We start from the raw sequence: 22,677 nt of genomic DNA on the forward strand, positions 1-22,677 counted from the left end.
ATTGGGCTCATATAAAATCCTAAATCTAAAAAATATTAATCTAAACAAAAAAAAGAAAAAAGAAAAAATAGAGATAGAGTTTCTATTAGAACCCCAAATTTTATTTATTCTCAACCAAAAAATTATGCTTTTTATTTTAATTGGACTGTGATAAATAAAAGTTGGGGTGTCAATAATAGCTCTCATTTCTATTTTTTATTTTTATATAGAAGTGAATAGTGATTTGAAGCCTGAGCATTTTGACGTTTAAATATGGTTTGGGGGTTTCAAAATGAAGAAGATGCCATTTTGAAGCCCAAATTTGATGCCCATGGTTGGAGTTTCTCTAAGAAAATTTCCTTTAGGCCGCAAGTTACTCATGACCTAGTTTGATTTTACTTTGCAATTGATTTGGGGAGAGTTGGGCTCTACTGAAGTAGGTCGACTTGAAGAACTTGAAGATCTTTGGGTTGGGTTTTTCTTACTGGACTTCGTGAGCTTTTGAAGCTTGATCGATCCATGAAAATTGGGGTGTGTACACGACTAATTATAAATACGAAGAGTCACATATCATGGACCCATGATTTCTGAATCAATTTCATTATTATAACTCTATCATGGAAAATAAATTTGTAACTATCCTATTAACTCATTGATTTAAGTGTCCATTAATTTCTTGGATTGAAGGACGATAAAGGGAGAACTAAAAAAGATATAAAAAGGCCCAAAAATACTGAATATTGACTTTAACATTAGAGGACAACAAAGAGGACGAAGATTGAACAAACGAGATAACGATATCATAGTATTTATTAATTTTTTAATTGCTTAAAAAATAATCTATTTAACAAAATCTATTTTTTAGTGATTATAAATAGTTTGGAATGTGAATTATTCTAAGAGTAGAGTTTAAGAGCCAAAGTTATAATCAAAGTGTTTTGTCATATATGGGTTAGAAGTTTTGGGAAGGGCTAATTTTTTGTGAGGATGATTTCTACGGTGAGGAGATCGTCCTCACCAAAAATCAGTCCATTCCGAAACTTCTTACCCCATATTTATAAGTTGAAGAATCATAAATCATTCATTTTTTGTAAATCACTTTTGATCGAATTAGAATTTTCAGATTGAGATGATTTTTGGTGAGGATGATGTTCTCACAATAGAGATCATTTTCACTAAAAATCAGCCCACTCCAAAACATATAGCACATATAAGCAAAACACTTTGACTTTTAAACCTGCCCCGTCTTCTAATTTATAAGGTGATTTCATTGCATTGTTCTTAATTTTAACAGATTGTGAATGCAGGCATTTTAAGTTTTTTTTTTCTTTTTTGTTGGCTTATTTAAAATATATTTGATGCATCCAATCTAAATCTCTAATTATTAAGTTGACTCAACTTGCTCTTGCGGAATCTTGTAATAAAAAAAAAGACTAAGAGGGAATCCTCCACCCACACCTCAACACATGCTCCTAAGTTGTAATTCAACAAAATTTTAAAAAAAGAAGAGATACTTTAGGTATTAATTTGTTGGATTATGACTTACATGGCATTTGATGAGGTATTGGAGGAGGTTTTCAATCCTAAACAAATGGTTGGTTGACCCACCCTTGAAAATGACTTGTAGGATACTTAAATCGTTCCACTGATCCATGGTGTCAATGGGTTGGTTCCGATTTGATTCCTAAGGTGTTTAATATTGGAACCATTATATTTTTTTAATTCTGATTCCGCCCAGTAAAATATATTAGTTGATGTGAAATATTAACAGAGTAGATAGTCAAGTTGGGGTGACATTGTTATTTACTGCGATTCTCACATTTCGGACATGTTGGTTCGCACGTAACCGTACATGCTTTTTTACTCTTTTTACTGGCTGCCTTCGTTGGAGAGCCAATTAAAAAGAGTCGTGTTACACAGCCTGCATTGCACACTAGTCCAAAACTAAGTTGATCTGGCAGTGTACAGATAACCACAGATTTATTTTATCGAGATACAGGTTAGAAAATCAACGGTCTACATGAGCTATCAAGTCAACTCTATGTTGACCTCATGTCCAACACAGGCAGTAGAGCATTTTCCTTAGAAAAAAAAGAAAAAATTTCCACTACCTTTAAAAAGCGCCACTATCAAATTAGGTCCCTATCACACGTCTAACATCTTGCATTCATTAGACATGGAAAAAACAAAAAGCAACTTCGAAGGAAGCTTCATTCAACGTTCAAAGTTTGAAAACGTAGAAGGAACGTGTTATAGTCAACAAACTTAGCTTCATTTCATACTGCTCCACATGGCTCTTTTATCATCAGACATTTCCTTCTCGTCTTACAGTTGGATACATTGTAGAAAGCATGAAGCTTATGGGTGGAGCTGGGAACATATTCTTAGGGATCAGTCCTTATAGCTATCTTTGAAAAGTTGTATTAATTTTTAGAAAATTATTTTCTTTCAATCTCAGTAGGGTTCTTAGTTGGGCGCACTGATACGCCAACCCAGCCCATCAGATTGAAGATGATTGATTTTGAAGAAAAAAATTAAAGAATTTTAATTACTTGATGGAGACAAAGGCATTTAGGCCATTTTCAAAAATATATTAATGAAGACCGAGGTCAAGGGAGGTATATCATCAGTTGGAAACATGATTTTAAAATTTGTTTTGATGTCTTGTATTGTCTATGATTGAGATTGAGTAATCCGATATATTCAAGTTGTCTCGTTCAACACCTCAGGCTTGAAATGCCTTCTCAATTGATCTCATTAGGGGACGATACCGAGATAAATCGAACGAGATTTAAAATTATAGAGAAAAATAACCATGCAATTATTTAAGCCGTACACGTGTCCAGGCCGGTTGAGTGGTACCATGTGTAAATCAACCTGCGGGCGCTACCCAACAACAGGGTAGGTCAAAGCAAAGATCTCCCTAGTCTGGTTAGAAGGGTAACACAACACCGAATAAGATCTAGTCTGCCAAGTAGGGTAGACCTGGTAAAAAAATACCCATAATCTTGATATGCGCACATCAAGCCTAGAAACCTCGGAGGAGATCTCCCTAGTATAGTATATCCAACCCCGAAGATCTCCATTCCATTTCTAGATCCAAGGAATTAGGGGATTCTCCGGGATCACCCCTGTGAGAGAGGAAAACCTTTATTCGCATTAAGGATCCTTAAATAGCACGATTAGCACAAAGAAGAGATCTTTTGGCGGATTGGAGGTCTAACCAGTTAATTAGATTATTCCTTTGATTCTCTAACTTGAGCGTTAGAGTAATTTTGACAAGTACCATGCTGGCACAAGAAGGGGGTCGAAGGGACTGACTTTGGACCTGTGAGGCAGAGTCCATCAGTATTATTCACCAAATTCTTACCACACAAAATTGGCATTGTTCGTGGGAACATCAATAGCATATTGATTTTAGTCGAAATAATGGTGAGATCCACTAGAACCATCGAAGTCAATGCACCACCACTCATGTCACATGTTGTTGATGCTCATTTCTTAGCAATGTTAGAAGTCATGAGTAAGTAGTAAGAAAAGATGCAGAAGAAGATGGATGACTTAGCCTCACAGAATCAGAACGTGAGTTAGTCTCTAGAGAACCAGTAGTCAGTAAGACAAGATCTCCCAGTAAGAGATCCTTAGCTTTCTGCTAGAGATGATCGTCCTTCCAATTCTAAATGAAGCTTTCAATTGTTGATCCCAACGGGGAAGGAAGAGACAGAAGTTACTACTATAACTACTCGGGCAAAGCCTGCAACGGGTCTAACTCGAGAGATGATTTGGAAGGAGAATGAGACGATGAAGAATGTAGATATTGGCACGTGGCAGCGCAAGCTGTCATGGTTGTTCCCTTCTAGTTTGTAGGGAAATGCATTAATATGGTTCCACAAGTTGCCATGTAGATCAGTAGTTTCTTTTGAAGAGCTTTGTACTGCCTTTGTAACACGGTACATTAGCAACAAAAAGAGTGGTGGAGATGTAGAAGCTCTGCTCAATGTGAGGATGCAGTCTGGGGAAAACCTCAAAGAGTTTACAAGGAGATTCAGGGAATAAACAATGTCACTAGAGAGTTGCGACAAGAGACAACTATAGTGGCGTTCAAAACCTCTGCCATTTGACTCAGGATTATATAGGTCTCTTGTGAAGAAGAGACCAGAAACTTTAAGTGAGTTGTTTGAAGAAGTAGAAAAATATATTTGATTGGAAGATGATCCCCAACATTTGGTCCAAAAGAGCAAAGTAATACATGTTATGGTGAAGCCAAGTAAACAACATCAACCACAGCAGTATAGCAGAAAACAACCGCTCGAGCAAGACATGGAGCGGAGGAGAGAGGAGACATATTTCTCTATGCCCTCTAGTGAGATTTTATCACTTATCGCGAATGAGCTGTATTTTGAGTGGCCAATGCCACTTCCTCGAGATAAGATAAATTGAGATAAGAGATACTACGAGTAACACAAGGTACGGGCATATACTACCAATAGGGTACTAGGCCTTGATAAGGTTTCTACAGAGGTTAGCAAAGCAAGACATACTAAGGGACCTGTCTAGAAGACAAATGGAGAATTCACCCCAAGATGGGAATCAAAGGCCTAATCATCTAGCTACCTGTTGAAGGATAGGATGAAAGGGCCGTAGTGATTCATGTTGTCTTAAAATAGGAAAGTAGAAGGTCATGTTAGAGTAGAGCTGACGAGAGGATCAAGAGGTAGGGAGTAGAGTACTTGGCTCACGTTTACACAATAAGAAGCAGGGCTATAGACTAGACATAACCCTATGAAGAGTAGACTGTGGCTTTCGTGGACAAGGCTCTGGAGGAGGTAGTAAAGCTCCATTATGATACACTGATGGTAACCCTCCAGGTGGGCACCTTAACTCTCATGAGGGTGTTGATCGACAGTGAAAGTTCTGTCAATATTTTGTATGCTTCAGCCTTTCTGAAGATGGGTCTTAGTAGAAATGTGCTCACTTCAGTGAAAGCCCATTTGACTAGGTATGACAAGAGAACAAACCAACCATGGGGAAAAATAATTTTGCCTTTGCAGGAAGAACCAACAACCTTGATGACTAGGTTCATGATTGTCGAAGCAAGATCCCCATACAATACCATCCTAGGCAGGTAGTAGACACATGAGATGAGGGCTGTTCCCTCAAGATATTATCAGGTCTTGAGATTCCCAACACCGCAAGGGATGTGATATATATGAGGGGATTAGTTGGCAGTCCAGGTGTGTACGTTGAGTTTTCTGAAGATAATGTCCAGCAATAATAGTTACAATGGGGGGAAATCGAGTCTAGAGAACCCCCATGCCTAGAGAATGTTCAGATGGTGGATGTAGGGGAAGGTAGGCAGATCGGAGTAGGAGTAAAATTGACATCGAAAGAACTGAAAGAGCTATTAGACTGCCTAAGGAGGAACGATGATGTTTTTGCCAAATTCATAGAAGAGATGCTAGGGATCAGCCCAGAAGTGATCTACTATCACTTGAATGTGGAGTTGGCTATCAAGCTAGTAAAACAAAAGCCAAGAATATTAGCACCAAGGTTCAGAGAAGTAGTAAACAAAGAAGTGAGCAAGCTAATTAGAGTAAGATTTATCAAGGAAGTGCAGTTCCCTGATTGGATAGCAAATATTGTGGTAATGCCAAAGAAGAATGAGAAAGTTAGAGTTTGTATCGATCAGTGGGTAGATGCAACTTCAGGGCATGAAAGGCTGTCCTTCATGGATGGTTATTCGGGCTACAATCAGATACAACTTAACCAAATAGACCAATAGAAGACAACATTCATCACCGGGCAAGGGCTTTACTATTACAAAGTTATGCTTTTCGGGTTGAAAAACGCATAGGCAATTAATCAAAGACTGGTAATGGAGCTTTTCAAAGATATGCTGAAGAAGACTGCAAAAGTTTATATTGACGACCTACTGTTGAGGAGCAAAAAGAAAAAAAATTATGTTGTTGATTTAGAAGAGGTATTTTCCCGAGTGAGAAAGGTTGAGATGAAGCTTAACCCAGAGAAGTCTACTTTTATATTAACTTTGGGGAAGTTCTTGGGCTACTTGATCACGAAAATAGGTATAGAAGTCAACCCAAATCAGATTAGAGCATTACTAGAGATGTCCTCCCCAAAAATGCAGAAACAAGTTTAGAAGTTAGCTAGAAAGATAGCAACCCTTAATAGGTTCATTTTCAGGTCTTTAGATAAATGCAGGTCTCTGTACTAATTATTACGGAAGAACACTAAGTTTGAATGGACAAAAGAGTGTGAACGAGACTTCATAAAGCTGAAGAAGTATCTGGTTAGACCACTTATACTTTCCTAACCAGAGTTGGAGAGGAATTTGGATTGTATTTAACGATTTTTGAGTTTGCACTCAATTCAGTCTTGGTCAGGGCTGGTACAACAGTAGAGTAGCCCATCTATTTCATAAGCAAGACCTTCATTGATACAGAAACACTCTATTCCAGAATTGAGGTATACATGATTTTGTGTTTGAGATCATATTTCCAAGCGTACCGTATACAAGTCATCACAAAGTACCCTTTGAAGTCCATTTTAGGAAAGTTGGAAGAATCAGACAGAATAATGAAGTGGGTTGTATAGCTAGTAGAGTTTGGACTTGAATATAAGTCCAGAATTTTGCTAAAAGGCCAAGCAGTGACATATTTTTTGGTAGACTTTCCAGTCGAAGAAAGAGCAGATCTGTTAGTAGAAGAGCTTAAATATGCTGAAGAAGGGCAAGAAGCGAACAATCATCCATGATGGAAAGTCTAAGTGAATGGATATCAAACTTGGAAGGATCGAGAATATGAGTGGTATTGATCACTCCCGACGATTCCAAGATAGAGAAGACAATTAGACTTGGATTCAAAGCATCAAACAATGAAGTGGAATATGAGGCAATGCTACTTAACCTTAATTCATTAGCAGGGTTGGGGATAATTGAGGTTATAGTCTATAGTGACTCACAACTAGTGGTTAACCATGTCAATGGGACATTTGAAGCACGAGATCCTAGGATGCAATTCTATCTGGAAAAGATCAGGTTTGCCATACTTCGAGCTGGGGAAGTTAGAATATAACACATATAAAAAACAGACAACAAACATGCAGATGCCCTAGCCTCTATATTATCAATGTTGGCAGGACAAGATAAGAGATAACTACCATTAGGCTACTAGGAAAGACCTATGATAGATGAGGAATTGGTCAGTGTGATAGTTGCAGTAAGAGATCAAGGATGGATGAGCTCGATTTTCACCTTCCTATAGTTAGGAGTGTTGCCCGATGATCCTAAAGAGGCAAGACGCGTAAAGAGCAGGGTAGAGAGATACACTATTCTGGATGAGAAGTTGTACAGAAAGTTAGTAGGAGGATCACTTCTACGTTGTCCTAGAAGAGGCAAATGACGTGTTGAGCGAGATCCACGAAAAAAATTGTGGGAATCATTCAGAGGCAAGGTATTTGACTCACAAAATATTCTCCTAAGGGTATTTCTGACCATATTTGCAGAAAGTCATAGCTCTACACATCAAGCATTGCGATAGTTGCCAAAGATATGGGAGAATAATCCGACAACCAGCAGTGCAGCTCAATTTCTCATCAACCTTGGCCGTTTGCACAGTGGGGAATTAATCTAGTAAGCCTGCTACCCAAGGTACCAGGTAACCTAACTTTCTTACTAGTGGTGACATTACTTTACCAAGTGGGCAGAAGCACTCCTTCTAGTTAGAATACGCTAGCAAGAAGTTCAGAAGTTCTTATGAGAAAACATAATATGCCAATTTGGTCTACCACCCATTATAGTCTCAGACAATGGGAGACAATTTGTAGGAAAGCAGATCAAAGAATTTTGTACAAAACATGGGATAACGTAGTTATTTTTCACGACACAATATCCGAAAGACAACGGACGGGCTGAAGCCATAAACAAAGTCTAATAAACACGCTAAAGAAGAGGTTGGGAGAATAAAATGGAAAATGGATAGCAATCTTGCAAGGCATACTGTGGGCTTATAGGATAGCTGGCAAAACCTCCACAGGGATGTCTCCATTCACTATGGCCTATGGAATAGAGGTAGTGAGACCAACAGAGAACAATAAAGTCCAAAGTAGTGCAGACTGACCAGAACAACCAGTAGATAATCGCAGAATTGAATTTGCTGGAAGAGAAAGGTGAAACAGCGTTGAAAAGGCTAGAGAATTATTATTAGAAGTTGTAAAGCTACTTCAATAAGAAATTCTGCCACAAGCAATTCAAAGAAGGAGACCTAGTGCTCCGAAGAGTATTCCAGAATACAGAAGAGTAGAACAGTGAAAAACTAGATCCTAACTGGGAAGGGCCATACAGAGTAGTAAGAGTAAGCAAAAAATGAGTATATTACTTGGTTACTCTGATCAGTCAAGAGCTGTCTAGATCATGGAACACATGTAATTTAAAAAGATATTATCAATAAATAAATCTTTTCTGATCGTTTAACACTAAAGTTGAATCTCTTACTTGGATCCAGGCCTACGTGGATTTTCTCTTCCTTAATTGGCAGGGTAAGAAGTTGGTCGGGATCCTATTCTGATAAGAGTAATTTAAGACTAAAGATGGATTTCACTTGGATCTGGGCCTACGTGGGTCTTCTCTGCCTTAATTGACAGGGTAAAAAGTTGGTCGAGACCATATTCTAACGAGAATAATTTAACACTGAAGATGGATCCCACCTAGGTTTGGCCTTACATGGGTTTCATTTACCTTAATTGATAGGGTAAGAAGTTGGTCGGGGCCCAACTCTAATATAAATAACATAGTACTAAAAGTGGATCCCACTTAGGTTCAGGCCTATGTGGGTCTTCTCTACCTTAATTGGCAGGGTAAGAAGTTGGTTAGGGTCCTACTCTGTCACGAGTCCAAGAGTACTGAAGATGGATCCCGCCTGAATCCGGGCATATATGGGTTTTCTCTAGCTTAATTGGTAGAGTAAGAAGTTGGTTAGGGTCTTGCTATTTCGATTAATTTTTCTTTGTGGATTTAATGATATAATTGAATTTATCAAATTCCAACTCAAGAATTTTTTCTATTAATTGGCTTACTAATTTTTCTTGAAATACGTGAATAAAAATGTGAGGCATTACAAAATGAATTTGGTATATGTTTGGCTACACGATTAGAGGGTCAAAATTAAGTTTTTTACTCAAGTTTTAAACTTGAGTTAGACTTTGGGTAAGGGTTGGAGACGACCAAATGAAACGTAACAGAGGGTTTTCTTTTTAAATATTCCTTAGAATTTTCATGTTAACTTAATAGTTTAGTTAGTAAACATTTTTTTCCTTATGCCCTTTACCCCCTTTCAATCATTTAGATAGACAATTAAAAATATCAAATTGATAATTCAAATAATTGAAATCAACCTTTGATCCAATTGTAGAGATTGACCTTTCACAACTATGCAGATCAACCTTAGATCCAATCGAAGACTTGAATGGTTCATCTGAATTATTTGAATTGTCAATCTAAAGGTTTTGAGTTTGATGTTTTATATCGAGGTGAGGGAGGAATTAAGAAAGAACAATTTTTTACTTTAAGATGACACTCATAAGTCAAGGTGCATTTAGAAATACGTACCTCCCACAGGATCTGTCAAGTTATTTTCCCTTTTAAATATCTTTCGAGATCAAGATCATTCATGAATAATCTAGAGGTGGTTGTGGAGCTTTCATTATAGGCGAAGAAATCTTGAGTTAAATAACAGGATTGCAAAATATTTATAAATAATTTTTTTGTTAAAGAGCATTATCCACAATTCAATTTTGAAAAAGATTTTCAAATTGTAAAAAAAAATTGGAGAACTTTATCTGGAGTTGGGATTTTCGACTTAGGAAAGAGAAATGGTAGAATTATAAAAATATTCAATAAATTTAGACATAATCCGTTGCAAGTTTGATATACATAACCAGGTACAAAATTTCCAATGGGATTTGATTCGGGTCTGGTTCTGGTTCTTATTTAGTGGAATCGAAATATGTCGGTTTGGTTCCGATTTGAGCTCAAATTGAATTAAGTCTCACCCCTAGTATTTCCTAGACATCCTCATGTTTTCAAATTGATAACATGCCCCTTGGACATTGCTCTCACTCCCCTTATAGTTACGGGGATCTGTTTATATTCTGGTAAATATTTGAGAAACCCTTTGTTTTCAAATGTACAACATGCCCCCTTTAACTTTATTCTCGTTTTCTAAACTCACAAAAATATTGCTTAAATACCCTCATTTTTAAATTATAACAAAAAAAATTTAATTTTGCTTCCTAAAACCAATCCTCTTCAAGCTCTTCAAACTCAATAGTAAATTAATTTTTTATCTATTTAATGTCATATTCACTCCATCATTTTGAAACCTTGTTTAATCTCTTGTAAAAACTCAAGAATTTTCTATCAAAAAAGCTCATCACCTTCTACTTCAAAAATTTTATCTTGTTTTTCGGGTTTAAAAGTTAAACTAGATTGATCTAAAAGTTGAAGAATTGGGTAAAAATATTACGTATCAGTTATTAGATTACTGGTTTTGAGAAGAGAAATCAAAGGGTTAATGATCGCAAATTGGAAGAGAATGGCATTGAGGTCATTTTGCATTCGTCAATGAGAAAACACCATGGTCAAGGGGGCATGTAGGTTTTTTGTGAAATAATTGAGATACCCAAAGATTTTGAAACTAGTGCATTGCCCCACTTGATTGAGGTCTTGTCTCATAGATTAATGAAAAATGACCTAAATGCTATTTTCTTCAACTGCTAACAAAAAACTGTGGAATTTTCTTTGTAGAATAGTCATCTTCTTCAACCTTACCAATTAACTATAATTGCACCCCTGCTACAAGAAAAATCTTGGCTCCGCCCTTGATGCATGAATCGTGTAATATTTTGAATTATTTCACGAATCATGATAATCTGATTGCCCCATGTGGCATATTAAATCGACTCCCCCTGACGTGACATATGCTAGAATCGTAGATTTGTACTCCTTGAGATACACAATTGTATTTTTATGGGGATATGCAATTGTATATCTTGAGGAGTACAGATCTACGATTATCGCAGATGTCACATCAAAGGGAGTCGATTGAGTACGCCACGTGGGCTAGTTAGATTATCGCCACTCTTATTTCGCACAAATCAATAAAACTTGGTCAAGTCAATAAAACTCAGCCGAGTCAACTAAGACTTTTTCCACTTAAGATACCAGGGGTCACTCAAGATCCAAAGCCCTATTGGGTTGAACTCAAACACAATAGCCACAAGGACTGCACTACCACTTAAAACATCAGGGGTTACTTGGGACCTTGAGCCATACATGACTGAACTTAAATACAATAGCCACAAGGGCTAAACTGCTACTCATGACAGTAGAGTTCACTCAGGACCATAAACCACACAAGACTGAACTTAAACACAATAGCCATAAGAGTTGCACTGCCACTCAAGATAGTAGAGGTCACTCACACAAGGCTAAACTTAAACACAATAGCCACAAGGGTTGCACTACCACTCAGGACAACCAAGGTTATTTGGGACCTTGAGCTATATAGGACTAAACTTAAACACAATAGCCACAAGGGTTGTACCACTACTCAAGACAACAAAAGTCACTCGGGATCTGGAGTCACATAAGGTTGAACTTAAACACAATAGCCACAAGGGCTACAATGCCACTCGTGATAGTAGAGGTCATTTAGTAAAACGCAAGAAAATTCTCGTTTATTGATAGTATTTCTTGAGGTTACATGTACTCCATGGCCTAGGCAAGTCCTAGCCTAACATTATTGAAACATAATAAGTCCCTTCTGCTCTTTCTCTAGTTACCAAATAAGGCACTTCCCAGTTTAGATTCAATTTCACACTATTCAGCTCTTTTGTGTTTTGGTAGACTCTTTTCAGTGCTAAATCACCTTCATGGAATTGGCGTTCTCGAATTCTCTTACCACAATACATTTGTAATCGTCTGTGATAATCTTCCAACTTTATCTGAGCTGAGTTCTTTTTTTCTTCCAATAACTTCAGCTCTACCACTAATTTCCCATGGGTCTTGTCTTGACTGCACTACTTGTGACCTTATTGTAGGGACACTATTCTTAGTAGGAATTACAGCTTCCATTCTATATGCCATAACAAATGGAGATGCCTGAGTTAAAGTCTTTATAGTTGTTCTATAAGCCCATAATACTCCGTACAGGACATATGTCCAATTGCCTTTTTCTTCCCCTAACCTTCTTTTTAAGATGTTGAGTAGCACCTTGTTTATAGCCTCAATCTTCCCATTCCCTTAGGGTTATTGTGGAATAAATAAGGATTGCCTGGTATCTTGTTGTTGACAAAAAACCTTAGTTTGCTTCTTTGAGAATTGCCTTCCATTGTTTGGTAAAATGGTGTATAGGATTCCAAATCAACAAATGATGTGTTCCCTCAGATGAACTTCTAAACTTCTTATTGCTGAATTCTGGTTAAAGGTAAAGTTTCTGCATACTTCACAAGAGTTTGTTGCAACCAAAAGTAGTGGCTGATCAAATCCATTCCCCATTGTGTTAAAGGCCATGGGCTTACCACAAAATTCAACTGAACAGCTGGCTGGTGTATAAGTCTTGCATGCCTTTGCACTTGTCTCAACGTCTAACATATAGAGCCGTGTCTTTCAAAATATAGGGCCAATAATACCTCTATGAGAGTACTTTATGTGCTAGCATTCTAGCACCTTAATGGTTCCTACAATCTCCTTCGTGAATCTCCCTTAGTATTTGTTCAACTTCATCCAAGGTCAAACATCGAAGATAAGTCCCTCCGAACAATTTCTTGTAAAGTCGTCCTTCAATAAATACATATTACTCTACTTGCATTTTAATCTGCCTTGATTCTTGTGGATTAATCGGTAGTTGTCCTAATAAAAGGAAAAAGGAGATTGTATCCATCCAACTCGAGGTTCTGACCATTGAGATGTTTGTTATTGGCCTTTCCTCTTCTGTAGATGGTTTTTCCTAAAATCCAAGTTGGAGTTCCCTCTTGTCCTTCATTATTAGCATTGATGCCACGTAAGCTAGGGCAACAGTATTTTGATTATTTACTCGTCGGATATGCATCACTCTCATTTCATCTAATTGGGACACTACTATTCTGATCTTCTCAAGGTAGAGTTGCATCCTAGTATCCCTGGCTTCAAACCTCAGGGAACATCTTGTTGTCTTCACCACGCCGCCCAAGGGGTTTATTGTGCCGCGGTGCTTGTGGCCCCAATGGATCTGGATCTTGGTCTGTAATCTTGTCTTGAGTCCTGGATTGCAATATACTTCTTCATTCGTCCTGATTTATTCTTTTGGATCTTGCGATTTTGACTTGTTACACGTAAATAACCATAATTAGTCTAAAAATTCATAATTTATTAAAAAATTAATAACAGTTATGAACTATCAACGTATTATGTCTATTTAGGAGATTTTATGTATTATTCACCCTTAAAGTCTATGTAAATAGGGTCTTAAACAACTTTCTAGGCCTTGATCAACAATCAAACATACCCAAAGAGAATTTGTCATTTCTAAAATATAACAACAATTCTTCATTGTGAAACAAATAAACTAGAAATTCACCTTTTTGAAACAATTGATTTAAAATGTTGCTTGCTAAGTATCCCAAAATTGGTTCCTAGGTGCCTTTGGTGGCTAAGGAGCTTTGATGAGGAACAATAGTAAGGGGGCATATGCTAGTGGCAAAAGAGGTAAGTTGTGATTTTCCACAAGCTGGAGGCTGTTGGTATAAAGCTTGTCATCAAATTTAGATGACAAAATTTAAGGGTGTCCTCTGATTTGCTCCTTGTCATCAATTGCTTGATAGGGGAAGTCCAAGTCCTTGGTGTAGAGAAAATAAATCCAAGAACAACAACAACAAAAAACGAAAAAAAAAATAAAGCTAGATGCAAACACAAACAAAATAAATATTTTATGTGGTTTCCTCAAAATTGAGATACCTTCACGGATCACACTAATTCCACTACGAAGAGAAATTCATAGTTACAAATTACACTCTTTCACTGAAAATAGAAATATATGCCCCCATGAAAAATCTAACTAGGATTTTACCTAATACCAATAAAATTACAAACCGTAACACTTTTTATTGCGTCATCCCATCAAGGGGATTAGAGATAGTGAAGCTCAAAATTATGAAATCTCTTATGTTTTTTGAATTTAAAGAAACTAATAGAGGGACTGATTTTCTCATGACTATGCTTAATGGTGTTGACTAGATCAAGCTAAATACAAATTCCTTTCCAAGAACTTATTAGGGAGGATGCATGCAGTCTCGCCCATGGTGTGACGTGATAAGATGCTGGAATCGGGGGATATATCTAGTCATAGGTAGTGTATTACAAGGCTTAAAGCCTTGAGGTGTGAGGCTTAGCCACCATGCCTCAAGGCCTAAGCCAATTCAAAATTATAAGGCTCAACCAAAAAGGCTCAAGTCTTGAGGCTTGTCCAGGTTAGATCTTGGATAAACAAACAAATAAATAAATCTAATCTCCATTTTTTAGTTCCTTATTTTATTTATTTACCATTCTTAATGTTATTTATTTACTAAAACTTCCTAAGCATTGGGGTGTTTTAAGGTCAAGAAACAAATGATTTAGAGAGAAATCTCAAAATCTGTCTTAACCCTATTCTCTCATTACACAAAGATATTTTTATTGTGTTTTCAATATTCATCCGAGTTCAATTCCCACATTTCTTATGAGTTTCTTACAAAGATTGGCATCAAATAAAATCATCAAACCATTACCCAAATCTGATTATCGAGGAGGCCGGAATGTGAGCCATTCTTGACAGTTAAAATTTGGGGCCAACACTAACACTATAATTATGAAAACACCGGAAAATAATAGCAAATCATGAGGTAAGCAAATAGATAACATTGAGCGACTTGGGCATCAGGGTGTTTTTGTAAGTACATCACTTGGCGCTTGAAGAACTCTGATTGAGGTCTTGATATAATCTATGGGTGATGATACCATAGACCTGGATTCTGTTCCCACCATCACCGAGTTACTGATGTCATTAAAAATAATCTTACAAATAAAAAAAAGAAGCAAATTTTAATTACAAATACCAAGGAAAATTGTAGATTTTTGGCTGTACAATTTGGTGTCAGCCATGTGATATTAACCAGAAAGCTTTGCTCAAAGAAGGTGAAAATGAGACTAGAAGATCGTTTCCATATTAGGACCAAGTATTCAATGTTGTAGAAGCAATAAACAATGAAGGAGATGAACAGACCAACCAAGACAGAAATTTGTGGAGGGATCTTAATTAAGGGATACCTTGAGTAGAGAACTAATTGAAACCCGGAATGAAGAATAAGGACAGAATGAATGGAATGAGCACACAAAGAACTCTGACATCAAACTCAGGAGAATGATGAGAAAGTGGCTTGAGAAATCAGCTATGGACCCCCCGGGGTGGTTAGGTTGAAAATCTATTATACATTAGGGAAGAAGAAGCGGCTGTGCCTAGCGATAGGATGACTCACTAAGTCAGTCATCAAGGAGCTTAAGGGCTCACCTTTTTCAAACGAAATGTTGCATGCAAAGCCTCCATGGAAATTTCTTCCTGCGACTTCAATTCTTTCGATGGTATGAAAGATCCAACCAAGGCACATCCTTCACTATTGCTACCACCCGATCCTCTAGTAGCACGCCAATGCATTGGTGTGCAAGTTTTTTAAATCAAAGAACAAGAATGGGTGAATTATGGGCATTACCCAATCCTGTTTTGGACGTGTCGTGGCTGACACTTTTTTATCTGCTCATTGAGATGTCTTATTGTATGCTTACTTCTTCTTTTTTTTACAAATATTGGGGCCTTTGAAAGTTTGAAAAAAAAAAAAGTCCTTTCAAAGAGAAGGAAGAGGATTTCCATAGAATTTTCCTTAATATAAAATCCCCGTTGTTCCATTTTTATTCCACTTTCAAGATTATTACAGTTTCAAAGGTTGCATAATCACATTTTGCTTGAAGGTGCCAGCTTGCTTGGGTTTAAAACCACTTGGAGAACTTGGTAAATCCTGCATTGGGCTGCACTTTCCTTTTGATCAGATCTTCACCACTTTATTAAGTACAAAGATTTCATGGAGACTCAAAGAGAGGAATCCTCACTTTCTTTTGTTAAAAGAACATTAATGGGATGGAGTTTCTCGGGATGCATAGTAACAAAGTTTGGAAACGGCAATTATTCCCTGGCTATTCAATTCAGTTCCTGAGAATATAGAAATGATTTTTGGGTTTTTGATCAAAACCCATCATCTTCATACTCCATAAAAATCTTATCTTTGTTCTTGACAGTTAAATGTATGTAAAAAATAAATTTTGAGGGTGACAGGTCAAAATGTTACCATATAGGAAGATTAATTGACAGATCACCAATTAATTTGTTGATTCACCAATTTAATTAGCTTGGAGTATTTTACAAATTTTTTGACAAAATTCAGAGAATTATGTGACTGTAAGGAAGATTTGTATTTATCATTCATCTATTTTGGTTTTGTTTTTGGATTGATTGAAGTTCAATTTATTGTGTAGACAAAACAGGCTGCCAGATGACCACCAAACAGAAAACAGAACAAGATAGTCTCCTCCCAGGAAACGAGCAACTGAATGGCTCAAGACAGGTAGAAAAAGCTTAGAACATCTGTATCTTTAATTTCTCTGTTTTGGGAAAGAGTTGTGATGAATGCACGTGGTTGGGGTATGCTGCTAGGTTCGCGGCTGACATGGCAAGGTCACAGAACCATAGATCTTTTTCATCGGGATACACAAGAAAAAGATGTGGGGTTCTGTGCCCTTGCCACATCAGCCGTGTACCCAACCGCATGCATTCATCATTATTCATTGGGAAATGGTATCCCTTGTGATTTATTTCATTCCAAGACTAACTACAGTTTACATAAGTGTGTGGAGTCTACATGGCTAACCAAGTCGACCTCAAGCTTGCAGAGACATATCGAACTCGATCTTACACCTATACCCATAGTTTGAGATGTTCAAAAATAGTAATCTTGATTTGAGAATAGAATCAAACTGTTGAGTTTCTGCAAATCCTAGTGAGATATGTAATCGTGGTAATGTTTTTTGATGACTAAACAAGTAGTCTCAGTATATCAGCTCAAAAGTTCACATCAGCTCAAACCATTCAGAATGAACTGTTAAGTGTGACAGTTTCGATTTCAAATGCCTTTCTTTAATGAGATGAACCAAAAAAGGTTAGAAATCAAATAATTTTGATCTTGAGGACTCTATATGTTGAAGAAACCTGCAATAAAATTAGTAGACTAAACCATTTTTATAGAATTTGATCTTGAGTATGCTATTTCTTGCTCTGGCTTAGAAACACTAAAAGTGTTTTATACACCCACGTCACTTGGTTCCATGTCAATATGCTCCATAGTTGGATTTCCTCCATATCATCTTCTTCTAAAACAAAAAAAATGCCCTCTCACCGCCTATCAACTCTTGTGAAGCAACATCATCACCTTCATTAACTAGATTCCTCGTCGTTCTCCAATTATCAGAGATGGCAATCTTAAGTGTCAATAATGGATCAATGTATGATTGGATCGTCAAAAATGTTATCCATATGACCCCATAATCGGAAGCACAAACAGGGACAAATGATCCTCGATTTGGTTATTGCATGCCCAAATTAGTGTGTTTTGCAAAATACTGGCATGAATATGAAGCAAAAAACATTGACAATCAATTAGACACTTCATCCAACATTTCCAATGTAAATCAGAACCTGCCGAATCTGACTGCAAACTAGCGCATCGAACCTTTTATTGCAATTTAGATATCAGAAGGATTGACTTGACTTACAACATTCTAATTTACATAGAAATCACTTTCTGATCTAGTAGTTTACATTATTACCTCCTATATATATGCTGAAGTTTGGTTTGCAAAATGTCACACATTGCGTGCAAAGCTCTCATCATCATCACTCTCTGCTATTCTTTTACGCCGACTATTGTTGCAGCTAGAAATGTAAGTACCAGCAGTACCGAGAAGGGGATTAACATCAAACTCGCTCCCAGGCTTCTTCTCTTTGTAGGTGCTGGTGGGACCACATCGGAGTAGGATTTGCAATACTTCCTTCATTTGAGGGCGAGTAGAAGGTAATGTGCCAGTACAAATGAGTCCTAATTTGAAGACCACACTCATTTCATTCAAGTAACAAGGTTCCTTGACTTCCTCGTCGAGGGCATCCACAACAGAGTTTTTGTCTTGGAAATGTCGCCATGCCCATTCAGCTAGGCATGTATGTTCATCTCCATCGTTAGCTTCTCTTCCTGTTGTTAATTCTAGGAGTACAACCCCAAAGCTATAGACATCGATCTTCTCGTTCACCTTGGTTGTGTAAGCATACTCTGAAAACCAAATTAACCAACTTGAGTACTTAAAAAACAAATTGAAATTATTTAATTTAAAACCATGTTTTAAAGTTGCATGCATATTGTCTCATAATGTTTCGATCAAGACATTCTCATTTCAATCGAGATTGATATGAAACATTGACCTCAAAACATTTAATGTTTAGAAAATATCTTGGTTGAGATTTAAACCGATCAAACATTGCTTAAGCGATGAGATTTTTAAACCTTGATTAGGACCCTCACCTGGAGCAATGTAGCCAAAGGAGCCCGCGACTGCAGACATCGTATGAGGCTCACCGGGCTTGACCAACATTTTGGCTAATCCAAAATCTGCTATCTTTGCCTTGAACTCAGAATCCAACAAGATATTGCTCGACTTTACATCACGATGAATGATTGATGGAGAGCAGTCATGGTGCATATAGCAAAGCCCCTGTGCAGCTCCAACTGCAATCTGCAATCTCCTGGGCCAATCTAGCACAACATGAAGGACTGAACCATCATTCAATGATCCTCTCTTCTTCCGATGAAGCCATCGATCTAAACTATGATTCACCATATATTCGTAAACTAGAACCTTCGAATTCTCGCAAGAAATACAGCAAAGCAATTTTACTATGTTAGAGTGCAGAATTGTCCCCAAGATCCGAACCTCTGCTTCGAATTCTTTCTCAAGCAATTGATCTACCTTTCTTTTGCTCCAAATCTTTTTAACCGCAACAGTTTCACCTCGATTAATGGCAACACGATAAACCTTTCCTGATCCACCACTCCCAATCAGATTATTTTCCGTCAAATTAGACAGAATGTTCGACTCGGTGAAGTGCAACCTCTGGAAAGAGGTCAACTTCCAATTATCGAGATCACTTATTTGCTTGTTTTTCCAGAAATCTCTAATAAAGAACAATGCGAATAACACTGCAACTAGAAAAACAACTCCAGCAAGGATTAAAGTCATGGTAAATACTGGAGGTGATAATTTGTTCGAATCTCGAGGTGTAGAGATGCAGGCACCGAGTTTAAGGAGGGGATTCCCAGCACAAAGGCCAGAATTGTTCAAGAAACTCCTATCATAAACCGAGTTTTCAAACTCAGGTGGGATTTTTCCTGTTAATTTGTTTGAAGAGAGATCGAGGACGGTGAGCCTCAGTTGACCAAATTCAGATGGAATTTGACCAGAGAGATCATTCTTCGAAAGATCGAGCACTTGAAGGCGAGGGAGTTGGCCTAAGAGCGGTGGAATTTCGCCTGATATCTGATTCATACTGAGATTTAGAATATTAAGAGACTTCCATGAGATTATCTTTGATGGAATTTGGCCTGAAATCTGATTCCTTTCAAGGGATAAAGTCTGAAGTTCTGAAAGATTTGTTAAATCTAAAGGAATCTCACCAGAAAAGAGATTGTTACTCCCTTCGAAGACTGCCAATTGTGGTGACGACGAAGAGATATGGGAAGGAATTTTCCCCAAAAACCTGTTATTACTGATCTCCAGCCGAGTTAAATTCCAAGCAAATTTATCAGGAAGTTCTCCAGAAAACAAATTGTTACTGATCATTATCGATGCAAGATTCGTTAAAGTCCAGATTCCAGTAGGAATCTCGCCCGAAAATCTGTTATCGTAAAGCTGAATCGTTGTAAGACTATTGCAATTCCCAAGTGACGTCGGCAATTCTCCGCTGAGATTATTCGAGTAAACTACCAAACCAAACAAGACTCCACTTGCACAAAGATTTGCAGGCAAATTTCCGCTTAATTGATTTTCCGAAAATTCGATAGCTTCGAGCTTGGAATGAAGGCCTAATTCTGGAGGCAAAACACCACTCAAATTATTTCGAAAAAGCCGCATTTCTGTTAGAGATGGAATTCGACCGATACCTTCAGGAATTGCTCCAGTTAATCTATTCGTATGCATATCAAAGCTCAACAAATTCTTCAACTTTCCGAAATCATCTGGTATAGTTCCATTAAGAGAATTCTTGGACAAATCGATTCGGATCAAATTCAAAGTTTGAATCGATTTAGGAATCTCTCCAGACAATCTATTTGCGTAAAGATACAAATAGGATAAATTCTTCAACAGAAACAAATCATCAGGAATTTTCCCGCTCAAATTATTAGTGCTAAGATCCAACTGTTTCAGATTCGCCAAATTAGCGATTTCATTCGGAATTTCTCCAATCAAATTTGCGTCACTCATCCACAAAAACGTCAATTTCTTCAACCGACCGAAATCGGAAGGAATCGAGGAGGGAACAAAGTCATTATAAGCCAATTCAAGAACTTCGAGATTCGAAAGATTACCGATTTCTGGCGGGAAAGTTCCTTTAAACTCATTTTGAATTAGAGAGAGAGTTTGCAGTTCGGGAAAACGGCCTATCTCGGGCGGAATACTAGAGAAGTTGTTGGCACCGAGATTGAGGAACCGAAGATTAGAAATTCGATAGATGTCGGACGGAATTGGTCCGACAAAGTAATTCTGAGAGAGATTCAAGTATTGAAGTTTGGAGCATTTGTAGAGAGAGAGTGGGAATTCACCTGGGATGAGATTGTAGGAAAGATCAATCTCGATGAGGTTTTCGAGGTCGCAAATGGACGGTGAGATTTTCTCGCTGATATTCTTTTCTGAAAGTGAGATGCTGGTGACAGAACCGTTGATGCAGGTGATTCCCGTCCAGTTGGTGCAGTGGGACCCATTAATTGATGGGTCCCAGGATTTGAGAGCCGTTGGATTGTTCCATTGTTGTTTTAGCTTTAGAAGGATCTGCTGTTCTTCGTTTTGGGTTTGGGAGGTAGTTTTGATGGGTAGAGAGAATAGGAGGATGAAGAGAAGGATAGAAAGGAGAATTTGTGAGGAGAGTGAGGGTATTTTCGACATTAAAGAGAGAAGAAGAAGAATATTAATAAGAGGAGGAAGAGGAGATAAGGTCGTGGGAAATGACACAGAAAGAATGGCGCTCGCCTCGGGTTTTTATATCGTTTTGGGCAATTCTAAAAGCACCCCCACAAATTAATAAAACCAACCCCCCACTATTGGCGAATTTGTTTGTCTTATATAGGTTAAAAGTTCCAAAATGAACTGGCATCCTCACCAAAAATCAGCTCATTCTAAAAATTTTAATCCCATCCAAATAAATTCAAGAATCATAAACTTTTCATATTTTTTGTAAACCAGTTTTGACGGATTTTAAAATTTTGAAATAGACTGATTTTTGGTAAGAGTAATCTTCAGACCATAAAGATCATCCTCACCAAGATCAAATTATTTCGAAATTTTTAATTCATTTAAGACAAAAACAAATTGACTATGATGTGGGTTGCCCTTATTAAGTCATGGGGTGCTTTTGTAATTACCCTATCCAAATTTATGTGGAAAATGATATGGGGAGTGCTATGTTTTGAAATTCTAAATTCGGTCAAGTCAACATGATTAGTCTTGAAAGAAGTTTGAGGTGCCTCGATACTCAATTCATCACACTCAAGTCTCACATATGTTTGATTCAATAGAAAATTTTCTATGTCCATTTAGAAATTCTATCATGTTAAGCAGTTATAATTTTAGGAAAATAAAATATGTATCTTTACTATTATGATGAGCAACACAAAAATTTGAGTGGTGATAAATACCCCTATTTTATATTTAAATTTAGGGTGTTGATAATATGACTAAGTTTTTTGGCACATACCCCTGACGTCTCCTAATGTGTTTGCTTACAGCCCAACAAACATTTGACATATAACGTGAATGACATCAGTGATAGAGATAACTTCTTTCTCTTGCCTGATGCCCATATGTTCTTTTACAATTTAATATACAAAATTCTTTAATATATATTTTAAATTAAAAAAATACAAATAAATACTTTTGATACATCTACGTTTGCACATGCCGCCTTATAATGTTTCTTAATGAGAAGTTTACCAACTCATACATATAAGGTCTTGAAATCAAGGTGATAGTATACATTGCAAAATATTTACCAAATCATATTTTATATTGGTGTAATAATAATGATTTATTCACCATTTTATGTATATCGAAGGCATTTATGATCTTGTGGGTTCATAAAATTTGAATATATTCATCAAAAGAAAGGACACAATAATCAAACACCAATATAATAAATGTAAGAAGTAGGCGAAAGAGGTAGGTGGTACAGTTTGTAAACAAAAATGACTTGTAGGGGAACAATTTGTAGACTATTAAGCCATAATGACTATATCACAAGTTGTATT

The 22,677-nt window shown here is 37.1% G+C and overlaps 1 protein-coding gene across 1 annotated transcript; it reads right to left on the reverse strand.

Moving 5' to 3' along the window:
* Positions 1–17,817: 17,817 nt before the first annotated feature.
* On the reverse strand, positions 17,818–21,390 carry LOC147410527 (uncharacterized). The gene is made up of 2 exons (XM_086436528.1): positions 18,685–21,390; positions 17,818–18,435 (listed from the first exon to the last, which is right to left on the reverse strand). The coding sequence occupies exons 1-2, from the start codon at positions 21,317–21,319 to the stop codon at positions 17,975–17,977; spliced, it is 3,096 nt and encodes a 1,031-aa protein (XP_086292654.1). The 5' UTR covers positions 21,320–21,390; the 3' UTR covers positions 17,818–17,974.
* Positions 21,391–22,677: the final 1,287 nt, after the last annotated feature.

Source organism: Akebia trifoliata, chromosome 1 (genome assembly GCF_017979445.1).
Source record: "Akebia trifoliata isolate Shusen 1 chromosome 1, ASM1797944v1, whole genome shotgun sequence".
Classification (NCBI taxonomy): domain Eukaryota; kingdom Viridiplantae; phylum Streptophyta; class Magnoliopsida; order Ranunculales; family Lardizabalaceae; genus Akebia; species Akebia trifoliata.

Bases quoted from the DNA above. Each gene is read 5' to 3' on its own strand.
- LOC147410527 (XM_086436528.1), bottom strand. From the start codon at position 21,319: ATGTCGAAAATACCCTCACTCTCCTCACAAATTCTCCTTTCTATCCTT. The intron at 18,436-18,684 runs GTGAGGGTCCTA...TTTGGTTTTCAG, and splicing joins CTTTGGCTACATTGCTCCAG to AGTATGCTTACACAACCAAG.